This window comes from Salmo trutta, chromosome 17, assembly GCF_901001165.1.
Source record: "Salmo trutta chromosome 17, fSalTru1.1, whole genome shotgun sequence".
Lineage (NCBI taxonomy): Eukaryota > Metazoa > Chordata > Actinopteri > Salmoniformes > Salmonidae > Salmo > Salmo trutta.
Genome location: NC_042973.1, coordinates 12,202,287 through 12,225,128, shown reverse-complemented (window position 1 = coordinate 12,225,128; position 22,842 = coordinate 12,202,287). Strand labels below are relative to the sequence as shown.

The window sequence follows — 22,842 nt, the reverse complement described above, 5'->3', positions numbered from 1 at the left end:
CTTCTCACCAAGCTGCTTGGCAATGGTCTTGTAGCCCATTCCAGCCTTGTGTAGGTCTACAATCTTGTCCCTGACATCCTTGGAGAGCTCTTTGGTCTTGGCCATGGTGGAGAGTTTGGAATCTGATTGATTGATTGCTTCTGTGGACAGGTGTCTTTTATACAGGTAACAAGCTGAGATTAGGAGCACTCCCTTTAAGAGTGTGCTCCTAATCTCAGCTCGTTGCCTGTATAAAAGACACCTGGGAGCCAGAAATCTTTCTGATTGAGAGGGGGTCAAATACTTATTTCCCTCATTAAAATGCAAATCAATTTATAACATTTTTGACATGCGTTTTTCTGGATTTTTTTGTTCTTATTCTGTCTCTCACTGTTCAAATAAACCTACCATTAAAATTATAGACTGATCCTTTCTTTGTCAGTGGGCAAACGTACAAAATCAGTAGGGGATCAAATACTTTTTTCCCTCACTGTATATGTCTGGGTGTCAATATCACGACACACGGTTGGACTCCAGCCGTCCACAATATTGGCACTACAGTACTTTTCGCCTGAACCAAATGACAGCAAACATTTTCAGACAGACGCTGTGCCACACCTGATTTTGTCCCAATAGGAAAGCCTCTATCATCCTTCATAATTTCTTCTGATAATGGTGTGAATTGTGGTGGATGTTTTTTGGACCACATCACCAAGCCCTAGTGTAGTGAGGAGAGAAGATCACATCACCAAGCCCTGGGGTAATGAGGAGAGAAGGCCACATCACCAAGCCCTAGTGTAGTGAGGAGAGAAGGTCACCTCACCAAGCCCTGGGGTAATGAGGAGAGAAGGACACATCACCAAGCCCTAGTGTAGTGAGGAGAGAAGATCACATCACCAAGCCCTAGTGTAGTGAGGAGAGAAGGTCACATCACCAAGCCCTAGTGTAGTGAGGAGAGAAGGTCACATCACCAAGCCCTGGTGTAGTGAGGAGAGAAGGTCACATCACCAAGCCCTGGTGTAGTGAGGAGAGAAGGACACATCACCAAGCCCTAGTGTAGTGAGGAGAGAAGATCACATCACCAAGCCCTAGTGTAGTGAGGAGAGAAGGTCACATCACCAAGCCCTAGTGTAGTGAGGAGAGAAGGTCACATCACCAAGCCCTAGTGTAGTGAGGAGAGAAGGTCACATCACCAAGCCCTGGTGTAGTGAGGAGAGAAGGTCACATCACCAAGCCCTGGTGTAGTGAGGAGAGAAGGACACATCACCAAGCCCTAGTGTAGTGAGGAGAGAAGATCACATCACCAAGCCCTAGTGTAGTGAGGAGAGAAGGTCACATCACCAAGCCCTAGTGTAGTGAGGAGAGAAGGTCACATCACCAAGCCCTGGTGTAGTGAGGAGAGAAGGTCACATCACCAAGCCCTGGGGTAATGAGGAGAGAATGTCACATCACCAAGCCCTAGTGTAGTGAGGAGAGAAGGCCACATCACCAAGCCCTGGGGTAATGCGGAGAGAAGGCCACATCACCAAGCCCTAGTGTAATGAGGAGAGAAGATCACATCCCCAAGCCCTGGGGTAGTGAGGAGAGAAGGACACATAACAAAGCCCTGGTGTAGTGAGGAGAGAAGGTCACATCACCAAGCCCTGGGGTAATGAGGAGAGAAGGTCACATCACCAAGCCCTAGTGTAGTGAGGAGAGAAGGCCACATCACCGAGCCCTAGTGTCGTGAGGAGAGAAGGTCACATCCATGCTAGGTTGCTGCAGGCAGCTACTTCCAGGCCTGCCTGTCTACTAGACAGCAGGAGTGAGGGGGAAGGCGGTGATCTGCGTGAGCTAGACCCAGCATATGCCTGGCCATGCCAACAGCTTGCGTACGTTAGAAACTCGCCCGCAGGCCTCTTTTAAAGACTAAATAGTGTTGGGCTCCTTGTCAGGTTGGGCCCCACCAAACCTGGTATGGGTGGGCAATCTGTTGGAGGGAGGCATAAGAAGTGTAGGTGTTGGGGTGGGGGGGTAAAGAAAGGAAGAAATTTACTTCATGTTCTCCGACTGCCCTCCACATACCACTATTTTCAGACCTCCAGATTTGACCCCTCCTAACACAAGTACTGAGCTTCTTGTATTGTTCCAGAGAGGGACTCTGAGGGACAAATCTGAGCTGTTGTATATTTACACATGGATGAGCCGTACTTGTATCCGTTTTTGACACGTCCCTCCCAGTGTATGACGTATCAGTTGGATTCTGCCTGGCTGCTGACTTGGCGACTCTACTACAGTCCGGCCCAGAACAGCTGCAGGTCTCGCCACCTTGACACATCCTATAACCTCCATTATGATGACAATCACGGTCTGTAGGTGGAGGTGCTGAGGCTTCTGCAGTGTATCACAGAGGCCTAGGGGTGAGGTAGATGACCTAGTGGTTTTGGATTGTAGATCTCAGTTATAATGAGGTATGAGGTAGTGGTTTTGGATTGTAGATCTCAGTTATAATGAGGTATGAGGTAGTGGTTTTGGATTGTAGATCTCAGTTATAATGAGGTATGAGGTAGTGGTTTTGGATTGTAGATCTCAGTTATTATGAGGTAGTGGTTTTGGATTGTAGATCTCAGTTATAATGAGGTATGAGGTAGTGGTTTTGGATTGTAGATCTCAGTTATAATGAGGTATGAGGTAGTGGTTTTGGATTGTAGATCTCAGTTATAATGAGGTATGAGGTAGTGGTTTTGGATTGTAGATCTCAGTTATAATGAGGTATGAGGTAGTGGTTTTGGATTGTAGATCTCAGTTATAATGAGGTATGAGGTAGTGGTTTTGGATTGTAGATCTCAGTTATGAGGTATGAGGTAGTGGTTTTGGATTGTAGATCTCAGTTATAATGAGGTAGTGGTTTTGGATTGTAGATCTCAGTTATAATGAGGTAGTGGTTTTGGATTGTAGATCTCAGTTATAATGAGGTAGTGGTTTTGGATTGTAGATCTCAGTTATAATGAGGTATGAGGTAGTGGTTTTGGATTGTAGATCTCAGTTATAATGAGGTATGAGGTAGTGGTTTTGGATTGTAGATCTCAGTTATAATGAGGTATGAGGTAGTGGTTTTGGATTGTAGATCTCAGTTATAATGAGGTATGAGGTAGTGGTTTTGGATTGTAAGACGCCTCATGGTGATACTGAGGTAGTGGGTTTGGCGTGTTTCAGATAATCTTCGTCATGAAGGATGTAGTTCTTGTCAATGTTGGTTCTTTGCTGTGCTGGGTTGAGAGAGGGGCAAGTTGGTGGCAGGCAGGTGGCAGCGGCTGGCTGTTACTACCTCACTCTGTCACAGCAGCAGCTGCAGAGGGAAATGGCCACAGTGTGTGTGTGGAACTACAGTATCTGTTTAAAGAGGACCAGCTCATTAAAGCCATTGCCAGATAAAGCACTCGTGTGTGTGTGTGTGTGTGTGTGTGTGTGTGTGTGTGTGTGTGTGTGTGTGTGTGTGTGTGTGTGTGTGTGTGTGTGTGTGTGTGTGTGTGTGTGTGTGAGAGAGAGAGTGATTATTGTGCAAGTTGAATGTGTGTGTTATGTTTCTGTTTTACACAGAAACACACACACACACAGGAGGTTGGTATTGGTGACGTGGCGGTATCCGGTCTGCCCCTGCTCTTCCCAGGGCCCATCTGTTTGCCCAGCCTCTACTTTCATAGCACAACTGGCTTCCATTTTTATCAGGGCTTCTGTTAGCGTGCCGCACTGTAGCGCTCTGCTCCGCGCAAAGCTTCTAGGCTCTGCTGCTACCGCTCAGACATTGAGCAAATAGTGGAGCAAATAGTGGAGCAAATAGTGGAGCAGCTGAGGGACGACAGAGCTTTACGTTTTCAAATGCCAAGTGGAACACGGTCCAAATTCACACAGACCTTTAAATCAGGTTTTCCTGAACTCGATCCTGGGGGACTGAGTTTGGGAAACCCTACTTTAAAGGTCACTTCCAACAAGCTAAAGCTGTTTTGAGAGACGCATAAATAGACTGTTTTTTTTTGTTGCATTTAATGAATTAGTTTGGTGTCATTAATAAAAAGAGATGTGCAGCCGGTAAATATAGCTCTTCTTGTGTTCCTCTGTTTTGTGACCATCTTTTCTTATCATACCTAATTCATGGAGACAGTTTTATCGTTTTTTTATTGGTTTGTAATGGTTAGATTTTTGGCACTGTCACGGAGCAAGTTGTTAAGTGAGTGATCTGGGAGGCAGCTGTGTTGATGTGTGGGCCGAGGAGGAGGCTGATCTGTGGACTGGTCTAGGCTGAGGAGGAGGCTGATCTGTGGACTGGTCTAGGCTGAGGAGGAGGCTGATCTGTGGACTGGTCTAGGCCGAGGAGGAGGCTGACCTGTGGACTGGTCTAGGCCGAGGAGGAGGCTGACCTGTGGACTGGTCTAGGCCGAGGAGGAGGCTGATCTGTGGACTTGGTCTAGGCCGAGGAGGAGGCTGATCTGTGGACTGGTCTTGGCCGAGGAGGAGGCTGATCTGTGGACTGGTCTTGGCCGAGGAGGAGGCTGATCTGTGGACTGGTCTAGGCCGAGGAGGAGGCTGATCTGTGGACTGGTCTTGGCTAACCTCCAGAGCTGTGGACCGATCTGGGCCAACCTCCAGCGGCTGGCAGCAGGTGAAGCCAACTGGGTCCAAACCGCCCAGTAACCCCCTTCATTTTCCCCTCTCTCTCGCTCTCTGTGGAGTTAAGATCTTCCTCATGCCACCATGCACTCTCTGAATATGCTAGCAAATCGCACACATTGGCTGCCCATAGGCTTATTTTTACCCAGTAGATTTAGCTGTAACTTTTTCATTTTTTGCTTTGCTTTAGTCATAAACATGTGGCTGGCCAAGGCTTAAAAATCGACTGTTGTTTTCTCACTGGTCATGGATTAAATCAGTAAAAACCACCATCCCCTCTGTTTGGGTAATGTGTTTCCAGTGTTGGTTGTTTAGTTGAAGTGTTGGGTAGAGTAGGCTGGTGCCAGGGCTTCTCCGGAGGGCACAGTAGTGTTACAGGCAGTAAGGGGATCCACAGACGCTCTGCTTGTTTATTCATAAGGGCTGTTATGGAGGGGCCTCGGAGGCAAGCTGCTCCAGAACTGGATAGTGTAATTACCCTGGGGCTAGCATATTAGCACACACACACACACACTCTCCCCCAAAATGCCATTTCACAGCCATCGTGGACATATTGGGGAATGTTTTATTTACCAAGGCAGTGTTGTGTGTGTGTGTGGAGTGCTCATATGGAATGTGTGACAGAAACCTATTATGATTTCAGGGCAGCCTTGTTCACATAAACTTTACATGTTTTATTTGTGTCAAATTGACACACACACACACACACACACACACACACACACACTCACATGAAGTGTGAGAATGGGTCCACTTAAATTGTGTGTGTTTATTCAAAGGTGCTGGGTGATGGATGAAAAAAAAACACTTCTAGCATGTTCAGAGTATGGTATAGAGCCTATATGTTAGTTCACAAGACCCCCATTGCCTCAGAAATGTTTGGTTGGAGATTGAGCGTTGAAAGACCTCCCCCCGTGGTGTGATTGTGATTGTGTTAAGAGGAGTGGAACCGCGCGTTTCTCAGGCAGACAGTGCGCTATGACGTGGGTTGCAGTTTAGTGGGTATTTTCTTCGTCAAAATAATATTTTCAACCAGATCACGTAATATCAAGCAACGTTCTTAAAAACAGAACATTACTTCTTCTCCCGAGTGGCGCAGTGGTATAAGGCACTGCATCTCAGTGCTAGAGACTTCACTACAGACACCCTGGTTCGAATCCAGGCTGTATCCCTACCGGCCGTGATTGGGAGTCCCATAGGGCGGCGCACAATTGGCCCAGCGTCGTCCGGTTTTGTCAGGTGTAGGCCGTCATTGTAAATAAGATTTTGTTCTTAACTGTCTTGCCTAGTTAAATAAATGTTACATTTTAAAAAAAAAGAATAATAATAGATGTTTAAGAGACGGTATCGAAAATGCAATAACCTAATTAATTTATATAAAGACCCCATAAGAAATTATAGCATATTTTCACTGCAATTAAAAGGATATATATATATATATATATATATATATATATATATATATATATATATATATAATAAAATGTATCCATTGTATAATAAATAACAAATTATCATTGCTATCAAAAACGTGTTATTATAGGGTTATTGTTAAATTATGCATTTATTTAAATGTAACTAATATATTCGAGAGAATAACAGGAAAATACGTTTACATACGACATTTGTGAGAGAAAAAAATGTGTCTATGCATTATATTTATTTTTATAATTATAATTTGGTGAATTTATTGTTCATTTTACTGCATACAGACAGAAATTGTTTCAAATACTAATTTATTTGGTTAGAAATTATATCAGGATGCATATTTATGCTTTAATAATGAAATCCTTTACGAGGAAGACCTCTGACCTTTGTAACGAGCATTTGTCTTTAATAATATTCCATATTCCACCCCCCCCCCCTTCCCAAATGATTTGCCTTCTTTTATGCATTGAATATGCAGACAGTTGAATATAGAGGTACGGGAAGTACAGAGCTCGTTTTCACCATGCAGCCTACTTTTGATGAGGTTATATTTTAGAGAGAGGCCTATTATTGTAAATCATAGACAACAATTAGCACAAACAATATGGGTTGTTGAGTACTTATATGATGAGTAGCTACTTATATCGACAATATTTTGTGGCCAAATTTCAAAACAATGTAATTTCGCAAGGGGAAAAAAAGATCAGTTCGTAAATGAAAAGTTCATACCTAACCCATGCCCGTTTGAAACGATGTGCACAGACGGTTTCTGACAGAAGCTCCGATGATGTAGTTTTGATGATAAACCTCTAGATGGAGTGTCGAGCTCCTTTAACGTGCAGAGGGAGTATATTTGAAGTAGTGTGTCGTGTAGATTTTAACATGACACTGGGCATCGAAATAACGAACATCTATGAATGACTCCTTTGGCGCTCAGACACAAATCCGTCGATTTAATGACGATGAAAACATTAAACATGTATTTCTTGATTATGTAGTTTATTTAGGGCTATATATGTTTGTATTGACAAACAAATCGTTTTTCAGTGACTTCATGATTACAAAATATAATAGTTGAATATAGGCATGTCTAATTAATTTGTATTTCAAAATCGGCTGTATAATTGAAATTCTATTTCAATTAATGTCAACACAATTGCAAGACTTCTATTGTTTCTATAGATATGTTGGTTATAGGGCCTTGGAACACTTATTTTAAGCATTGTTCAAATCATGCACCATCTGAACATAATGTACATGGAAAAAAAATCTGAATGTTTTTACGACATCATCGCTGAATGACATAAATAGATTGGCAACATTTATTGTAATGGAATAGGCTAGACCTAACATTACTTTGGTGTTGCGAATGTTTCAATTTAAAAAGCCTATTTATGCCAATTCTAGACACGTGTATTCTGTTCATTCACAGGTAGGCCTATATTTCAACAAAAATATAATGCTCAAACCACTTATTTTAAGTTGCTTTAAATTATGGGTAGATTGTTTTTGCAAATAACCGATCCCAGATGAATTAGTTTCGTATTTGTTGAGAATGGTGTACCTTTACCTCAAAGCAGGATCCACACTATTCAGACTAAAAGTTGTCAAGATGGATAAAAAACGGTGTCTGTCTAGTCCGCCATGTGTGATTTAAAATGAGATGACCCTATACCGTTCTCACCATATCTTCTAAAAGTCGACCTGCAGCTAGGGGAGATCAGCTAGGGGAGATCAGCTAGGGGAGATCATCTATTGTACATTAAACATCACAACAACAAAAACAAGTCTCGTCACCATTTACCATAAAAGTTTACATTTCGTTGAGGCGGTCGCCAAACGTCTTTAAATTGTTTGCTTTGAAACAGCCGACATGTATTTGATTACCACAAATCTTCTGTATAAATGTATTTTGAGTTCTCATCCTTGCCTATAACAAACATATAGGAACAGTGTTTTGTTTACACATCGAAGAACTTGGCACGTAGAATAAACGTTTTTCAGAACTCTGTTTTAGGCTGTGACCATAGTCTTCACGTTTCATGTTTTTTGGGCAGTGCCCAGAATTGCAGGTTTTCAGCTGTTTTAGTCGTGAGTTAATAGTAAGATTGATGTCATGAAGAATAGCCTACGACCGCTTTGTTTTATTGCACTATCCCAACAGGCTTACGCAAACAACTGACACACATGTCTTAATACGAATACCAACTACTTTATTCAATTCTGAATCAAGTTTTCACATGCTTGATTCGATTTACTGCCGATAATGAAATGGCCGAATACCCTTAACTATCTATTCTATACAAGTTTGTACCAACTCTTTTGATTACCTCTGCAAATGTCAGATCATAACTTTGGAGCTGTGAAAAGAACTGGTACATCTGAAAGTTGGTGACAACTTTCCTCTTTAACCTGTATTCGCAAACGCGCATATGACAGTCATATAACAATATTTCACTTCAAGAATAGCCCTGTAATCATCGTTAATATGGTTTATGATCCTCCAAATTTGCTTTACCTTGCACTCGCAGAAGATTTCGTAGAATGACAGAGTCCAAAATGTATTTTTGTGGTGTTCCAACACATCCTTAATATTCTGATGTCTGATAAATGACCCTGGGTTTGACGTCTCAAAACGTATAGGCTATATTCGACATGGTTATTCCAGTGTTTGCTATTCATAGGATTTTTTTGTAACTGCGCGCAGCCCCTGCCCCTATTATATTGGACATATTATATTGGACAGCCCTGGCTTGGTTGCTGGTGCTTTGAGCATTTTTTTTTGTGCAGAATGTGGCAGAAAACACTATAAAGGCGTCACTCGAGCCATTCTGTTACGGGATTTAGCTAAGAGCTTGATCGATATTACTCGATAACACAAGTACTAATAAAAATCAGGATATACGTATTGCATTGGTTTCATTTGGAATTGGAATAAATTAGTGTGTTCACCATTTAGGCATAAAATGAACTTAACCAACCAATCCCTTCATGTTATTTTTGCGGTAATTAATAGATAAACCACATGGTATATGAATGCAATAAACCTGTGACTGTAAGCATTGATCATTGTTGATAGGCCTGAAGCGTATCAGGGCACTACCTCCCTTTAAACCCTACGCTACACAAACCTCGTCCAGTCCGTGCGTAAAACGGATTTCTTGTGGACCCTGTGTACAGTTTGATTACGTTGCCAAGTTGGTCATTTCTCAGCCGTATCTGAAATCAAGAATGTGATTTAAATGACATGAGATATATTCGAACCCAAAATATCAAACTCGACTTGAAGCCCAATTAATATTACCATTCAATATATTTTTTCAAGGCACCTAAGGAATCAGCCTGACATAGATTTAACAGGAGATCTCATTTGTAGCTGGTAAATGTAATATCTGTAGCATATGCTTATTGGCGTACTTATTCCATTTCCTAAATCAGTTATATGCATATTTCACCCGATAGTAACTTTGATCGAATGATTCCAATGCTATTTACATTTGAGTCATTTAGGAGACGCTTTTATCCAGAGCGACTTACAGGAGCAATGGGTTTAAGTGCCTTGCTCACGTCACGGGCACATCGACAGATATTTCACATAGTCGGCTTGGTTATTCGATTCAGCATCCTTTTGGTTAAGGGTTCAACGTTCTTAACCGCTAGGTTAGCTGACATTGAACGGCTGTTGTATGTGAACGGCATAGAGGCTGGGCAAAAGTAATCTACAGTAACCAGTGACAGGTACGGCATTCCTCTGTGGCAAATAGCGACCCTAAAAGGAGCTGTGGCAGTTCTGACACTTCATGCAAACCTGTCAGATTATGTTGTGTGCGAACAACCTGCACCTAAGGATGGACCATTTGAGAGAGGACTCCGGACAAACTTGTTTTAATTACAAAAATATGTTAAAAATGATATTTCATGTTTGTTTTTACATGATTTTTTTCCTCGTTAAATTCCAGAGTCAATGGGAATGTGGTTCCCACATAACTGCATTTGTTGGCTTATGACGGATTGAAACATTTGCGCACGAAGATATGGTCATGATTTTAAGTGTGAAAATATCAAACAATTATTTATAAACAACATTTTAACAGTAGGCTACTGAGTCTGAAAAAGGAATATATGCGCTGCTCGAGCCTGCCTCGTTGAAATCCACGTTACTGCAGGTTAATAGCGTTATGTTCAGCACGTCTCCACACACAACAAGCGTTTTGACATGTCCACGTCACCATGCGTGGGAACCACCGCCCCTCATCGCTCAAAATAATGTTAAGACGCTTTGACCTCAGTGAGGGACACTCATTGACCTCAGTGAGGGACGCTCATTGACCTCAGTGAGGGACACTCATTGACCTCAGTGAGGGACGCTCATTAACCTCAGTGAGGGACACTCATTGACCTCAGTGAGGGACACTCATTGACCTCAGTGAGGGACACTCATTGACCTCAGTGAGGGACACTCATTGGAGTTCCGTGGAATGTCACCTCTGATAGCCCAAACGTGCGCACGCATAGGCTAGGCTACTTCATATAACAAGCAAAAAAACACATTGTCATTGAGAAATTCTGTTTATTTGGCTATTTGAGCAAATAATCAACACCACCACTTTTCGTGTCATGCCCATTGTAAAATGTATAGCCACACTCGCATACATAACATCAGCTCTATCGGCTACAGTTGCAGAATAGGTCTCTTTAACACAAAATATCTAACTGCAGTCAACCGCAAGGGCAAAATCAACACAGTAATAAATACAGCCCACAACAATTCAATCATGTAGATATGCTGCTTAACTTGCCTGCTACCACACAATTCAGACACACAGGCTAAATGAACACGTAGAAATTGATATAGGAATCCAATCGCACTTGATATGCACACATCAATTGAATGTAGAAGCATTAAACAGGCCTACGACTGTCATATGACATGATTATGCATGACTTCTAAATCAATACGACCCACCCGCACACCTATGGTTGATATTTTCCATATCGCCATCGAGAAGCAGTAGAAAATCCGCTGCAAAGAATTGGTGTTAGTTTCTGTCCACCAGCCGTAAACTTGCGCCATCAGTGGAGTTCTTAGATGCTCATTGTGATGGTTTAATATTGCTTAGATGTCCAGCATTGTAACAATGCTCTGGTGCTAAAGCAGCAACAATTCGCTATAGCCTACACTTTATTGACGTTTTTTCGATCGCAATATAGGCGTCGCGGCATTCCTCCCTCTGTCCCAAGCGCACCGTACATTTATAGGAAGGGTTAAGAGAGTGCGGTATGCAGCAATATGTAGGTGAAAAAAAAAGCTTTTCCGTGCGGGAGCAAAACGCAGACCGGGGTCTGTGGCACTCGACTCGGACTCTGATTTGCCACTAGGCTATGTGACTCCGCGAGGGGAGGAGATGGCAAGAAAGAAGTGGCGTTCAGTTGCCGCCCGGGTTCGCGTTACTATGCAAATTGCAGCGATTGCGGAAATGAACAAGGGGGGACTCACTGAACTGATTGCAACTTCTGCACAAAGTCTATCAAACCAAGCTGAGACAGCTTGGCCAGGTCCGCAGTCAAATATCAAGGAGTGAAGAAAGGCTCCCTGACATTGTTTATTTTTTGGGATTAATACAACAAAAACGGTTTTCCCTTGCGCTTTATTATACTTCATTGATTCAGTGTAAAATACTCACACCGGAAGCAAGTTGTAGCGTAATACTTTTTTCGCTTCGTCCCAACAGTCTAAAATTGCTCACGTATATTCATTTTATACATTACCATGGTACGTGCAAATATACCTCATCATCTATTTGTACACTGAGAAGTAATGAACATGTGGTGTTTACGGGCTATACACAGGTTCAATGTAGACTAAGAAGTTCTGCTTTTGTAAAAGGATTTCAGAAGAGTCAGTGACAGACTGGTCTGTGTTGCCAGCGATGTATGCAAATGCTGATAATGCGGATATCTTGATATCGCCAATTAGAACCATTACAACAAAACAGCAGAGCACTGCACTCCCGGTGTCGCCTTCTGCTACCATTCTAGCGACCAGAGTGAGAGATACATTGTTTAGCTATGCGGTAACAAGTTGTTCTGTAGAGTAAACGAGCGATTGCAGATAAATGCATACCGAGAAATTCTGGTTACATGGGTTTGTCCAATAAGATGGATGCTGGGCTTCAAATCCTAGAGTTTAGTCCAATCAGAGGACGGAGCTCTAGCGTCTCACTGACGGCATGGATACGGTGAGGCTGGCAAAATGCCGTTAGCAGGTTAGCCTTTTCTCAATAGAGGTTCTATGCGCTGCAACATGAGAAAATACACTAGCTTAATATACATCTCCTGAACGTATTGTGTCCGTTCAAGCACACGAGGTAGTGAACAACATGCGTAGACTATTTTCCTTCCGCCGCACGGTTATCGTGGCGCAATGGTGTGTGGCTTGTATTTGCTTCAAGGTATTAATTAACATGAATTACTTGAGCAACACATGATCTATAGTCCATATAGTGAATCAAAACTTCAGTGAGGTATACTAGTTGGGTAATATCCCTTTCAGGCTGGTGTGAGGGCTTTCTGTAAATGCAAGCAGCCTTTGGCTACTTTTATTATTATTATTATATTATTCTGTAACAACAATATATAATAACCGCTGCAAGTGCACCTTTGGCCTTGCTGGTATGTTAATGAACCTCTAGACTATGAATAGGCATGCATTTGGTTGCGGAGTCTCGCTTTCTTGGTGCAGGTGTGTGTGGAGTGTTCAGATGCAGCAGAGACCACACTCGCCACTTGTGGTCGCTTCCCTGGCGATTTTCTAGAGGGCGCACAAATGACTTCTCCCTCTGGACGGCAGTTGTTCACTAAAAACAAATTCGGACAGCGCATACAGAAACATTGATACATTCATGACTCACACACACACACACACACTCTTGATCAAGATTATGACTCACTCACACACACACACACACACACACTCTTGATCCAGTGATTCTGTACGGGCTGCTCGAATTTATGTCAGGCCAATCTGATATTTTGGAGAGAAATCCGTCCAAATTCGTCGTCACACAAATGTTGGACGCCTTTACTGTAGGCTAATTAGTATTTCTCTTACTTTTGTTTAAAACACACTGTAAATGGGCCTCTAAAATGCGAGTATTGCTTTGTTGACATTGTTTCGATGAATATTAACCCTGACATGTCTGTAAGGGCAGGTGAAGCAGACAATAGGCTACCAGTGCCAAGCTTTGGCGTTTGGGTAGTATAGTACTGTAGGAGTATTATGGAATGTTGTCAGATGTTGGTCAGTCTTTTCATATAAGCTCTATACCCAAGTTATTACCCAAGTAAACAATTGTTTGTTTGATGCTTTAATTGTATTTCATTACAATTTATTATTTTGTATAGATGGTTATGATTGAAACTTATTAAAATTCAAGGCTCAAGTGTTCGTTAATGCGTTTGTGCTGGAGTTACGCGATGCTTTGGTTTGGGATAATATACATAGCTTCGCTGTGGATAGGAGAAGATCTTGCTCATGCTTACATAATGGCACGTGAGTTAGGAAAATGAGTGGTAGCCTAATCTTATCTCTCATATGGCCCTCTCTCGTTTATATTATATAATTGTGTGTGGGGTTTTTGTTATGTAAAGTTTAATGCACTCGCTGTGCACCCCTCTGATGAAATGTGTTGTGCAAGTTCTTGCAAATTTACATAAATTGGCCAAGCAGACATTGATTTGCATGTAATGTAGCATATGTCAGTTACAATCAGCCAATACTTTTAATAGATTAATAGCCAAGTTACAGATTAATAGAGTATTAAAGTCAATGATGACCAATAATTAGAATTAGGCTATAACTTGTTGTAAATGTCGATAGCTGGAATATGGAATACCGTAAAGCCTACTTAGTCCGAATCATTTTAAAGTTAAGCATTTGTTCAAAAGGGGCGGTATATCTCCTATTGGGTGTGTGGTGATCCCTCGAGCTCCCTCCTCCCAGCTATACACCGTTTCATTTGCTTTAAACATCATATAACAACATTTATTTAGCAGTGTTGGTGTTGCAGTCTTACGCGATCCCTGCTCTTCCTGATTTAAATGAATAGGTTCGCATTGTTTGCATCAGTTTGAAAAGCCATTTCATGGCGGGGCTAAGAGGCTCAAGTGGGCAGTTTATAATTTGAACATTTTAAATAGGCTATGTAGGCTATATATTACTGTCCCGCATGTTCATTGCAGGCTATGTAGGCATATAGGCTACATTACTGTCCCGCATGTTCATTGCAGGCTATGTAGGCATATAGGCTACATTACTGTCCCGCATGTTCATTGCAGGCTATGTAGGCATATAGGCTACATTACTGTCCCGCATGTTCATTGCATTGACGTTGGTCTCAGTAGCCTACTTCCTTAAAAGCGTCGATACTTTGGGAGCTATGTTGAGAGGTGAGCACAAGAGTTTGTCCTCCGCACACAGGGACAAAAGTGAATTGTAGCTGTATGGAACTCAGTGCATGCTGTTGTGGCTAATCTCCGCGGTTAAAAGATTAACAACGTGCTCGACACTCAACCTTATATAAATGTAGATCGGGTGCTGAATCCTCGTATGTAATCCAAAGAACAAAATCCTCCTCTCCGCCATATACAGGACAGACGCAAAACGGATTCAATTTATCGTCGTCTCCTGTTTAAGATTATTTTCCAAACGGAAACCATCTGTCGGGCTTCAGCAATAAGCAATTGGTTGGGTGTTCAGAGGCATTACTAGATCCATTATCTACCGCACCCTTCTCGTTCGTAAATCCGACAGACTCATGTCAGAGTTCGCTCCACGGTGAAGCAAGCCGCACCACATGCCTTCAATGCTTTCGGTTTTTGCAACCTTTCAGTGGAGTGAATGAGAGATCTCTTACCGAGTCCAGAAGAACACGCGTCTGACAATCAGATATTTTTTGTAACGGTATTAATACGATATATCAAGATTTGCACCGTCCGAAGATCACTTATTTTTTTACTATTTCCTGTGATTTTTAACCTCCGCTACAGCCAGTCTGCGTTGGGACTTTTCTTTTATTGTTCAATATGCCTCTGGTGAAAGTTCTGAGTTCTCCAACAAAGGGACTGCTCTACGGCTTTTACTGCACTGTACGGTAGATGAATGCGGAGAGTGGAAGCGTTGTAACTCGAGGCGGGGTTAAAGTTCAGCTCTATGCAGCGGTGAAGCGTTCGTTGCAGTTCGCAGAGTTGGAAATGTGAAAGCAAGAAGCAGGCTTTATTTTTCACTCTCCCTTCTCTCTGTCTCTCCTTTTTTTTCCTTTTCACACACGGACACGGCCACCACGCAGACACGGACACACACCCACACACATAAACACGCAGACCCGTCACAGCAACCAAAACACACACACACACACACACAAACACACATACATACACCCTCCAAATCCAAGATTAGATACAACAGATATGTATTCTCCACTATGCCTAACACAGGTAAGTGAGCCTTTCATCTGTTTTTAACCATTTTATTGCATTCATGCTTTCTTCCTCAGGGACAGGGTGGTATGGACTAACGTTGCTCAAGGCATATAACTTTGTGCAGTAGGTTCAGCATTCCTGGTTTGTCAGAGCCATCTGAACTAACTACCACATGGTGGATGGCGCCTACCTCCTACATATATGCACACACGTATATGCATGTCAATTTTAGTTCATATTAGACATTGACTATCTCGATGTCAAGCGCGCTTTAACTTGGACTGTTTTTTGTATCCAGAGTTTCAATCCAAAAATGAAGGTGGCCTTTCCTATGAGTTACATGTGCACGTTGTTATCGGCGCGTCTTTCCACATATTTGATATGAATGAATGCACACAATGTTTTAACATGGGGTACATCATTTTCCAAAGCTTCCCCCGGTCGGCTTCCAGGTCCCTGCACTTTGGGTGTTTAACATCCATGCAGTTGTCACTTTGTATCGATTACTGCATTGAACACGATATTTAAAATACAGCAATTTGCTTGGTCTAAATTGCATCCAAAAATGATCAAAATTCAAACTGTTCAACAGTATCGAGTCCCCGCCACTCTCTGGCATTAAACTTTGCCACTCTCTGGCATTAAACTTTGCCACTCTCTGGCATTAAACTTTGCCACTCTCTGGCATTAAACTTTGCTACTCTCTGGCATTAAACTTTGCCACTCTCTGGCATTAAACTTTGCCACTCTCTGGCATTAAACTTTGCCATGTGCATGGGGAAAACACAAGTTGGGACATTACACTTTTCAAATAGGCTACTAGGCTATATTCGATTTTTATGGATAGTATTGTTTTTATTTTAGCGCTATGAGTGACATGTAGTATGCACTTCCTCAAGAACTTCGATTATATTTAAGAAATATTCAACAACTTTCTGTACTCTAAGATAGTATTTTCTTGGACTTGAATGATTGTTGTTAGAGTTTGATAAGCCGCAATATGGTGGTTTGTAAGCCTGACCAAAAGTTAGTCCAGGTGGGAACGCTAGTGGAATAGCTGCTTAATGATCAGTTGCATATCCGTTATGTCGTTCATGTTTAAAAGCATCATCGGCCTGTCTTTCCTAACAAAAAATCTACATTTTATTTTAGCAAATGTATCATAATACAGTTATGGGTTTGTTTAAGATGAGAAGATATTCTCAGTACGAGTAGCCTGGGGTAAATGTTAGAGCTCCAGGAGGAAAGTTGCAGCTGCGTGTCATGAAGGCACAGAAAAGATCAATCTATATTCCATATATTATGTTAGGGGTTTGTTGAGGTGACAGAACAGAGGACCTATATACAAATGTAAGTTAACAGAGAAAAAACACACTTATTAACTGTAGCTATAACTGTTCACATATTACAATGTTATAACAACATATATATTTTTTCCTTTTTTTCTCATTATTGGAGGGCAGAAACTGAATTGTAGTTGTGAAAGTTCGGATGGATTTTTTGTGTGTGTGTGGAATACTTTTATTTGCCTATAGCCGTATAAGGCCACAGTATAATTGATTTTTGAAATTGATTTCATATTGACCACTATCTATTGGCCTTGTCTCAAGTCAGTTGTATTTAAGTTTTGATCATATTTCCCATTGTTGATTTCATGTTTTCATACATGTACTTTTCATTATTATTTTGGGATATAGCCTACTTTTTTCAACCTTTTTTTAACTATGACCACACAAATTGATGTAAATGACAAGTACCTGACTTAATAGCAATGATGGCTTCTGGTCATGGACTTTCCAACCTTTACAATGGAAGACCTTTTCAAAACCATTAGCACTAATTTACCTCTAGTGCCAAGCATTACTGATAAGTCCTGAATATTTATCTATTCATATTTAATAGGATTGTACAGTGCATATACTACAAGACATAAGTGAAATGGGCCCAAAGGAGAAGACTGAAACCTGATACTAGTTGATGGACACTAACTTGAGAAGGGACATTTGGAGAAATGTCTCGCTTGAGTATGTAAAATATTTATTCACCCTCATTTTGCTTGAATCTGTTTTATTTCTTAAAACATGACTAGGGTAATTCACATGTACTACAATTCATATCAGCTGTATAAAACAGAATTTGTACTAATTGACAAATTTTAAGTATTGACAGTTGAATGATATATTGCAATTATATGTATGTGAAATCATCTTATTTGGGCAAAAATACTTATAATCAAAGTCTTTCAATTGATTCAAGTTTTTTTTGTGGGTCGAATCATATGCAAGACAGGCAGGCCTAAAGCACTTCCATATTTTTTGTTCACTGCAAAGCATGAAATATTATACCTAGAACTGAACATTGACATTCTTTGTGCATTTGTAGAAAAACTACTATTGCTAATTGCCAGAATTTGTCATTGCGTACTGCCTTTGAGGCACATGGTAGTGTTTGTGTCTAGACGTGGAGAAGATGCAGAGATAGGAACAGTTGTGCACATTGCATGGGTTTGGAAAAACATGCCCCTTACGGCCTACACGAGGGTGTTCGAAGATTTACCTTTGTGTAATTGCTCCAATTGATTAGCAATGGTGAGGCGTCTGCTCTGTTTGAGTGTGTTTACTGTTGTGGGCATGGAGAGGAGAAAGTAAGCTTGTCGACACACTCCCATAAGTACCTCTGTGTTGTGGCGTGGGTGTTAGTAGGAGGGGATTACCATCATTGCTATTCTAAATTACAGTTATTCATGAGCTGTTGTTACAGGCCTGTTATTTGGAAACATTAGATCTGTCACCAAGGTATACAGAAAGAAAACAAACTTCACAGCTGGAAGTTTAACTTAACATTTTCTACTGACACACTTTTATCAGTAAATATACACTACTCTAGTAGTGGAAATGCAGCAGATTATATATATTGAAATGAGGCCTATACATGAAGTGGTTGAGGCACCTGTGCACATGTGTTTTATTTATGTACAAAAGCAGCAAAAATGCAGAATGTAGACTATGCAGGTATTGTTCAAATGTCCCGGGATATACAGGGGAACTGTATATTATATACAGAAACCACAGATAACAATGCTCATATCAGCCTTGAAGAATTTATATTTCATAGCACATTGGCTGAAGTTACTTCAGTTGGAGATGCCATTTACTGGTTTTTAAAACAATACAATTTTCATGCCTATGAGACAAAAGAGTGTGAGTCCTTTTGAAATTCGATGAAAAGGATGGTATCATGCCATCCCAGTCAGAGGGACAGTATTTCCACGTATCAAAATGAGGAAAAAGTTATTTAATCTATGAATGTTTGAGTACATTTTGCACTGACTCAAATTAAGATCCTACATCTGTAGTTGAGCACATTTTGCACTGGCTCAAATTAAGATCCTACATCTGTAGTTGAGCACACTGCACTGGCTCAAATTAAGATCTTACATCTGTGGTTGAGTACATTTTGCACTGACTCAAATTAAGATCCTACATCTGTAGTTGAGCACATTTTGCACTGGCTCAAATTAAGATCCTACATCTGTAGTTGAGCACACTGCACTGGCTCAAATTAAGATCTTACATCTGTGGTTGAGCACACTTTGCACTGGCTCAAATGAAGATCCTATATCTGTAGTTGAGCACGCTTTGCACTGGCTCAAATTAAGATCTTACATCTGTAGTTGAGCACACTTTGCACTGGCTCAAATGAAGATCCTACATCTGTAGTTGAGCACACTTTGCACTGGCTCAAATTAAGATCCTACATCTGTTGTTGAGCACACTTTGCGCTGGCTCAAATTAAGATCTGACATCTGTGGTTGAGCACACTGCACTGGCTCATATTAAGATCTGACATCTGTGGTTGAGCACACTGCACTCGCTCATATTAAGATCTGACATCTGTGGTTGAGCACACTTTGAACTGGCTCATATTAAGATCTGACATCTGTGGTTGAGCACACACTGCACTGGCTCAAATTAAGATCTGACATCTGTGGTTGAGCACACTTTGCACTGGCTCATATTAAGATCTGACATCTGTGGTTGAGCACACTTTGCACTGGCTCATATTAAGATCTGACATCTGTGGTTGAGCACACTTTGCACTGGCTCATATTAAGATCTGACATCTGTGGTTGAGCACACTGCACTGGCTCAAATTAAGATCTGACATCTGTGGTTGAGCACACTGCACTGGCTCATATTAAGATCTGACATCTGTGGTTGAGCACACTTTGCACTGGCTCATATTAAGATCTGACATCTGTGGTTGAGCACACTTTGAACTGGCTCATATTAAGATCTGACATCTGTGGTTGAGCACACTGCACTGGCTCATATTAAGATCTGACATCTGTGGTTGAGCACACTGCACTGGCTCATATTAAGATCTGACATCTGTGGTTGAGCACACTGCACTGGCTCATATTAAGATCTGACATCTGTGGTTGAGCACACTGCACTGGCTCATATTAAGATCTGACATCTGTGGTTGAGCACACACTGCACTGGCTCATATTAAGATCTGACATCTGTGGTTGAGCACACTGCACTCGCTCATATTAAGATCTGACATCTGTGGTTGAGCACACTGCACTCGCTCATATTAAGATCTGACATCTGTGGTTGAGCACACTGCACTCGCTCATATTAAGATCTGACATCTGTGGTTGAGCACACTGCACTGGCTCATATTAAGATCTGACATCTGTGGTTGAGCACACTGCACTGGCTGGGGTGGTAAAATGGCCTGAGGTGAAGCCTACTCCAGACCACTCAGTACTTCACTAACCTCTACTGAGTGTATTGGGGAAATTAAAATACGTCTCTGTTGGAGTGGTGATTTCTCATAGTTTTTTTATTTTATTATTATTATTTTTTTTTACATTTGTTTGGATTTGATTGGTGCATTTTAAAATGTACTGTTAGACCCGTGCCTAGCCCAGCTTGCTCCCCATAAAACCCACAGCCTACTCACTGTACATATGCATGTAAACACTCACCTAGAAGATAAGCATATCTGCTCCGTTGCTTATAGCGTGATATAGTGTCGGCATGCTGGTACAAAATTGAAACTGAGTATTTGGAATTGGCACACTTATAAGTTTGAGTTAAAACGGTGTATCCGTATGTCAAATCAAAGTTATTTATATAGCCCTCCTTAGATCAGCTGATATCTCAAAGTGCTGTACCGAGGGTATTTGTTTTATATTACGGGAAAGATTTCAGGTTCCAGTGTTCTTTTATTTTCTCATTCGGCAATGAACGCTTTTAGTACATAATAAGGATTTCTACAAAGGAGTTTGGTCACCATTCGTCTCTTTGGTAGCTCAGCTGTATTTATTTAAAAAACAAATCTAAAATGTCCTTGTAGTAAAGTGGACCAGACTGACATCGTGTCGTCTGTGATCGCGTGTTCAATAGATTTCATGGTAGTGGTCATTCATCTATTATTACCATTTCTTTGTTCCTCAAAAATATTCTGGTGTGAGTTTGCAGACGCGAGACTATTTGAAATATAAGAGCGTAGTTAAGAGGTTGTTGCCTGTTTGCGTTGTGCTGCATCGTTCTGGCGTAGTGTTGTGCTGTAACATTTCCATGGCCTGTATTAGGTTGTGAGGCCAGATTTTGAGAGGGAGCATATTGTCCAGTGTGTGACTGTGCTAGTAGCAGGTGTAATGGACTGATCCACAACATGCCATCTATCCACATTCTTCCTCTAATAGCTGTGCAGGCAGCTCTCCCTGCTAAAAACCCAAGTAATGTACCAGTCTTGGAACAGTTTTCTGAGCGAAACGTTTCTGCCTGTACATCTCTTTGTGTGTGTGTGTGTGTGCGCATACATATATGTTTGCATTGCGAACAGTTAAAAATAGACTTTCAGCTTTCCCGCTCGGCTGTTGCTTTTTCTATCACCTCTCTGGCAGACACCCACAGACCCACATACCCACATTCTTGCCAGAGAGCCAAGACACGGCCGTATTTCACACTGCTCCCTCTTTGTCCGTACGGCCCAGAGAAACTCCTCCGTTAGCCCGTTCTCCTTGTGTTAATGAAACGGGCCCAAATGCAAAAAAAATTACGTAAATACTCATAAATACAAACGTGGCAGACATTGCATATTATTCTGGAAAATGGAAAATGTTTGTTTTCTAAAAAGTCATTTTTGGAATGATATTCTATCAAAGAGAACTAGTGCATGTTCTTTATTGCATTCCTTCATTGCAGAGTATTTCAGATAAAAGTCAATTAGTGTTTACTCAATGTAAATCTGATTTCACAAGATTAATTGTAATGATTATTGTTGCTTTGTCTTTTATTTGATTACATAAACAAAGTGTTTCACTATGAATGTATGTTACCACCAAATCATTAATTATTTTCTCCTGTGGTCCTCTCTTTCACAGGATGAATTCCATCCTTTCATCGAAGCTCTGCTGCCCCACGTGCGAGCGTTTGCCTACACATGGTTCAACTTGCAGGCCCGCAAGAGAAAGTATTTCAAGAAGCATGAGAAGCGCATGTCTAAGGAAGAGGAGCGTGAGGTCAAGGACGAGCTGCTCAGCGAGAAGCCTGAGGTTAAGCAGAAGTGGGCATCACGCCTCTTGGCCAAGCTCCGCAAGGACATCCGGCCAGAGTTCCGGGAGGATTTTGTGCTCACCGTCACCGGGAAGAAGCCCCCGTGCTGTGTGCTGTCCAACCCCGACCAGAAGGGTAAGATGAGGAGGATCGACTGCCTGCGTCAGGCAGACAAAGTCTGGAGGTTGGACCTGGTCATGGTCATTTTATTCAAAGGTATTCCCCTGGAAAGTACTGATGGGGAAAGGCTGGTAAAGTCCCCACAGTGCTCGAACCCAGGGCTGTGTGTACAGCCTCATCATATTGGAGTTTCTGTGAAGGAGCTCGACCTCTACTTGGCCTACTTTGTTCACGCAGGTAAGTCCCTCTTTTGTTTCTCAACTCTCTAAACAAGTCAACATTTGTTAGAAATTGGAGTTGCATAAATGTTGGCCTCACTCCATATGATCATAGGAAATGGAAAGTGTGATAAAGTTGTACTGTTAATCGAAAATAAAAACACTTGGATGGGGTTAACGGGTCAAATGGACCTGATCAGAGAGTGCAGGCCAATGTAATGTACATAGTTGGCTTCACTCTTTCAAGGAACAATCACAGGCCACTCATTAAGTAAGCACCCAACCCAACCTAAACAAAGAAATGTACTTGTATTGAAGGACGTTGATTCACCTTGCCCTCACCAAACCCAACAACAGTGCACCACACAGCACCGTCCCCTCTCAGGATGCAGACACAA

At 41.6% G+C, this 22,842-nt stretch overlaps 1 protein-coding gene across 3 annotated transcripts in view; it reads left to right on the top strand.

Moving 5' to 3' along the window:
• The window catches only part of LOC115151594 (nuclear factor 1 A-type), a 58,868-nt gene extending 36,269 nt beyond the window's left edge, over window positions 1–22,599 (top strand). The window contains exons 1-2 of one of the 3 annotated variants that reach the window (XM_029695659.1): window positions 11,269–11,827; window positions 21,935–22,599. In XM_029695659.1, the coding sequence (XP_029551519.1) occupies window positions 11,825–11,827; window positions 21,935–22,495 (564 nt within the window). In that variant the 5' untranslated portion in view covers window positions 11,269–11,824 and the 3' untranslated portion in view covers window positions 22,496–22,599. Of the gene's footprint in view, window positions 1–11,268; window positions 11,828–14,101; window positions 15,550–21,934 lie in introns of those variants that run through there. The other 2 variants (XM_029695658.1, XM_029695657.1) reach the window with 2 other exon arrangements.
• The last annotated feature ends 243 nt before the right edge of the window (window positions 22,600–22,842 follow it).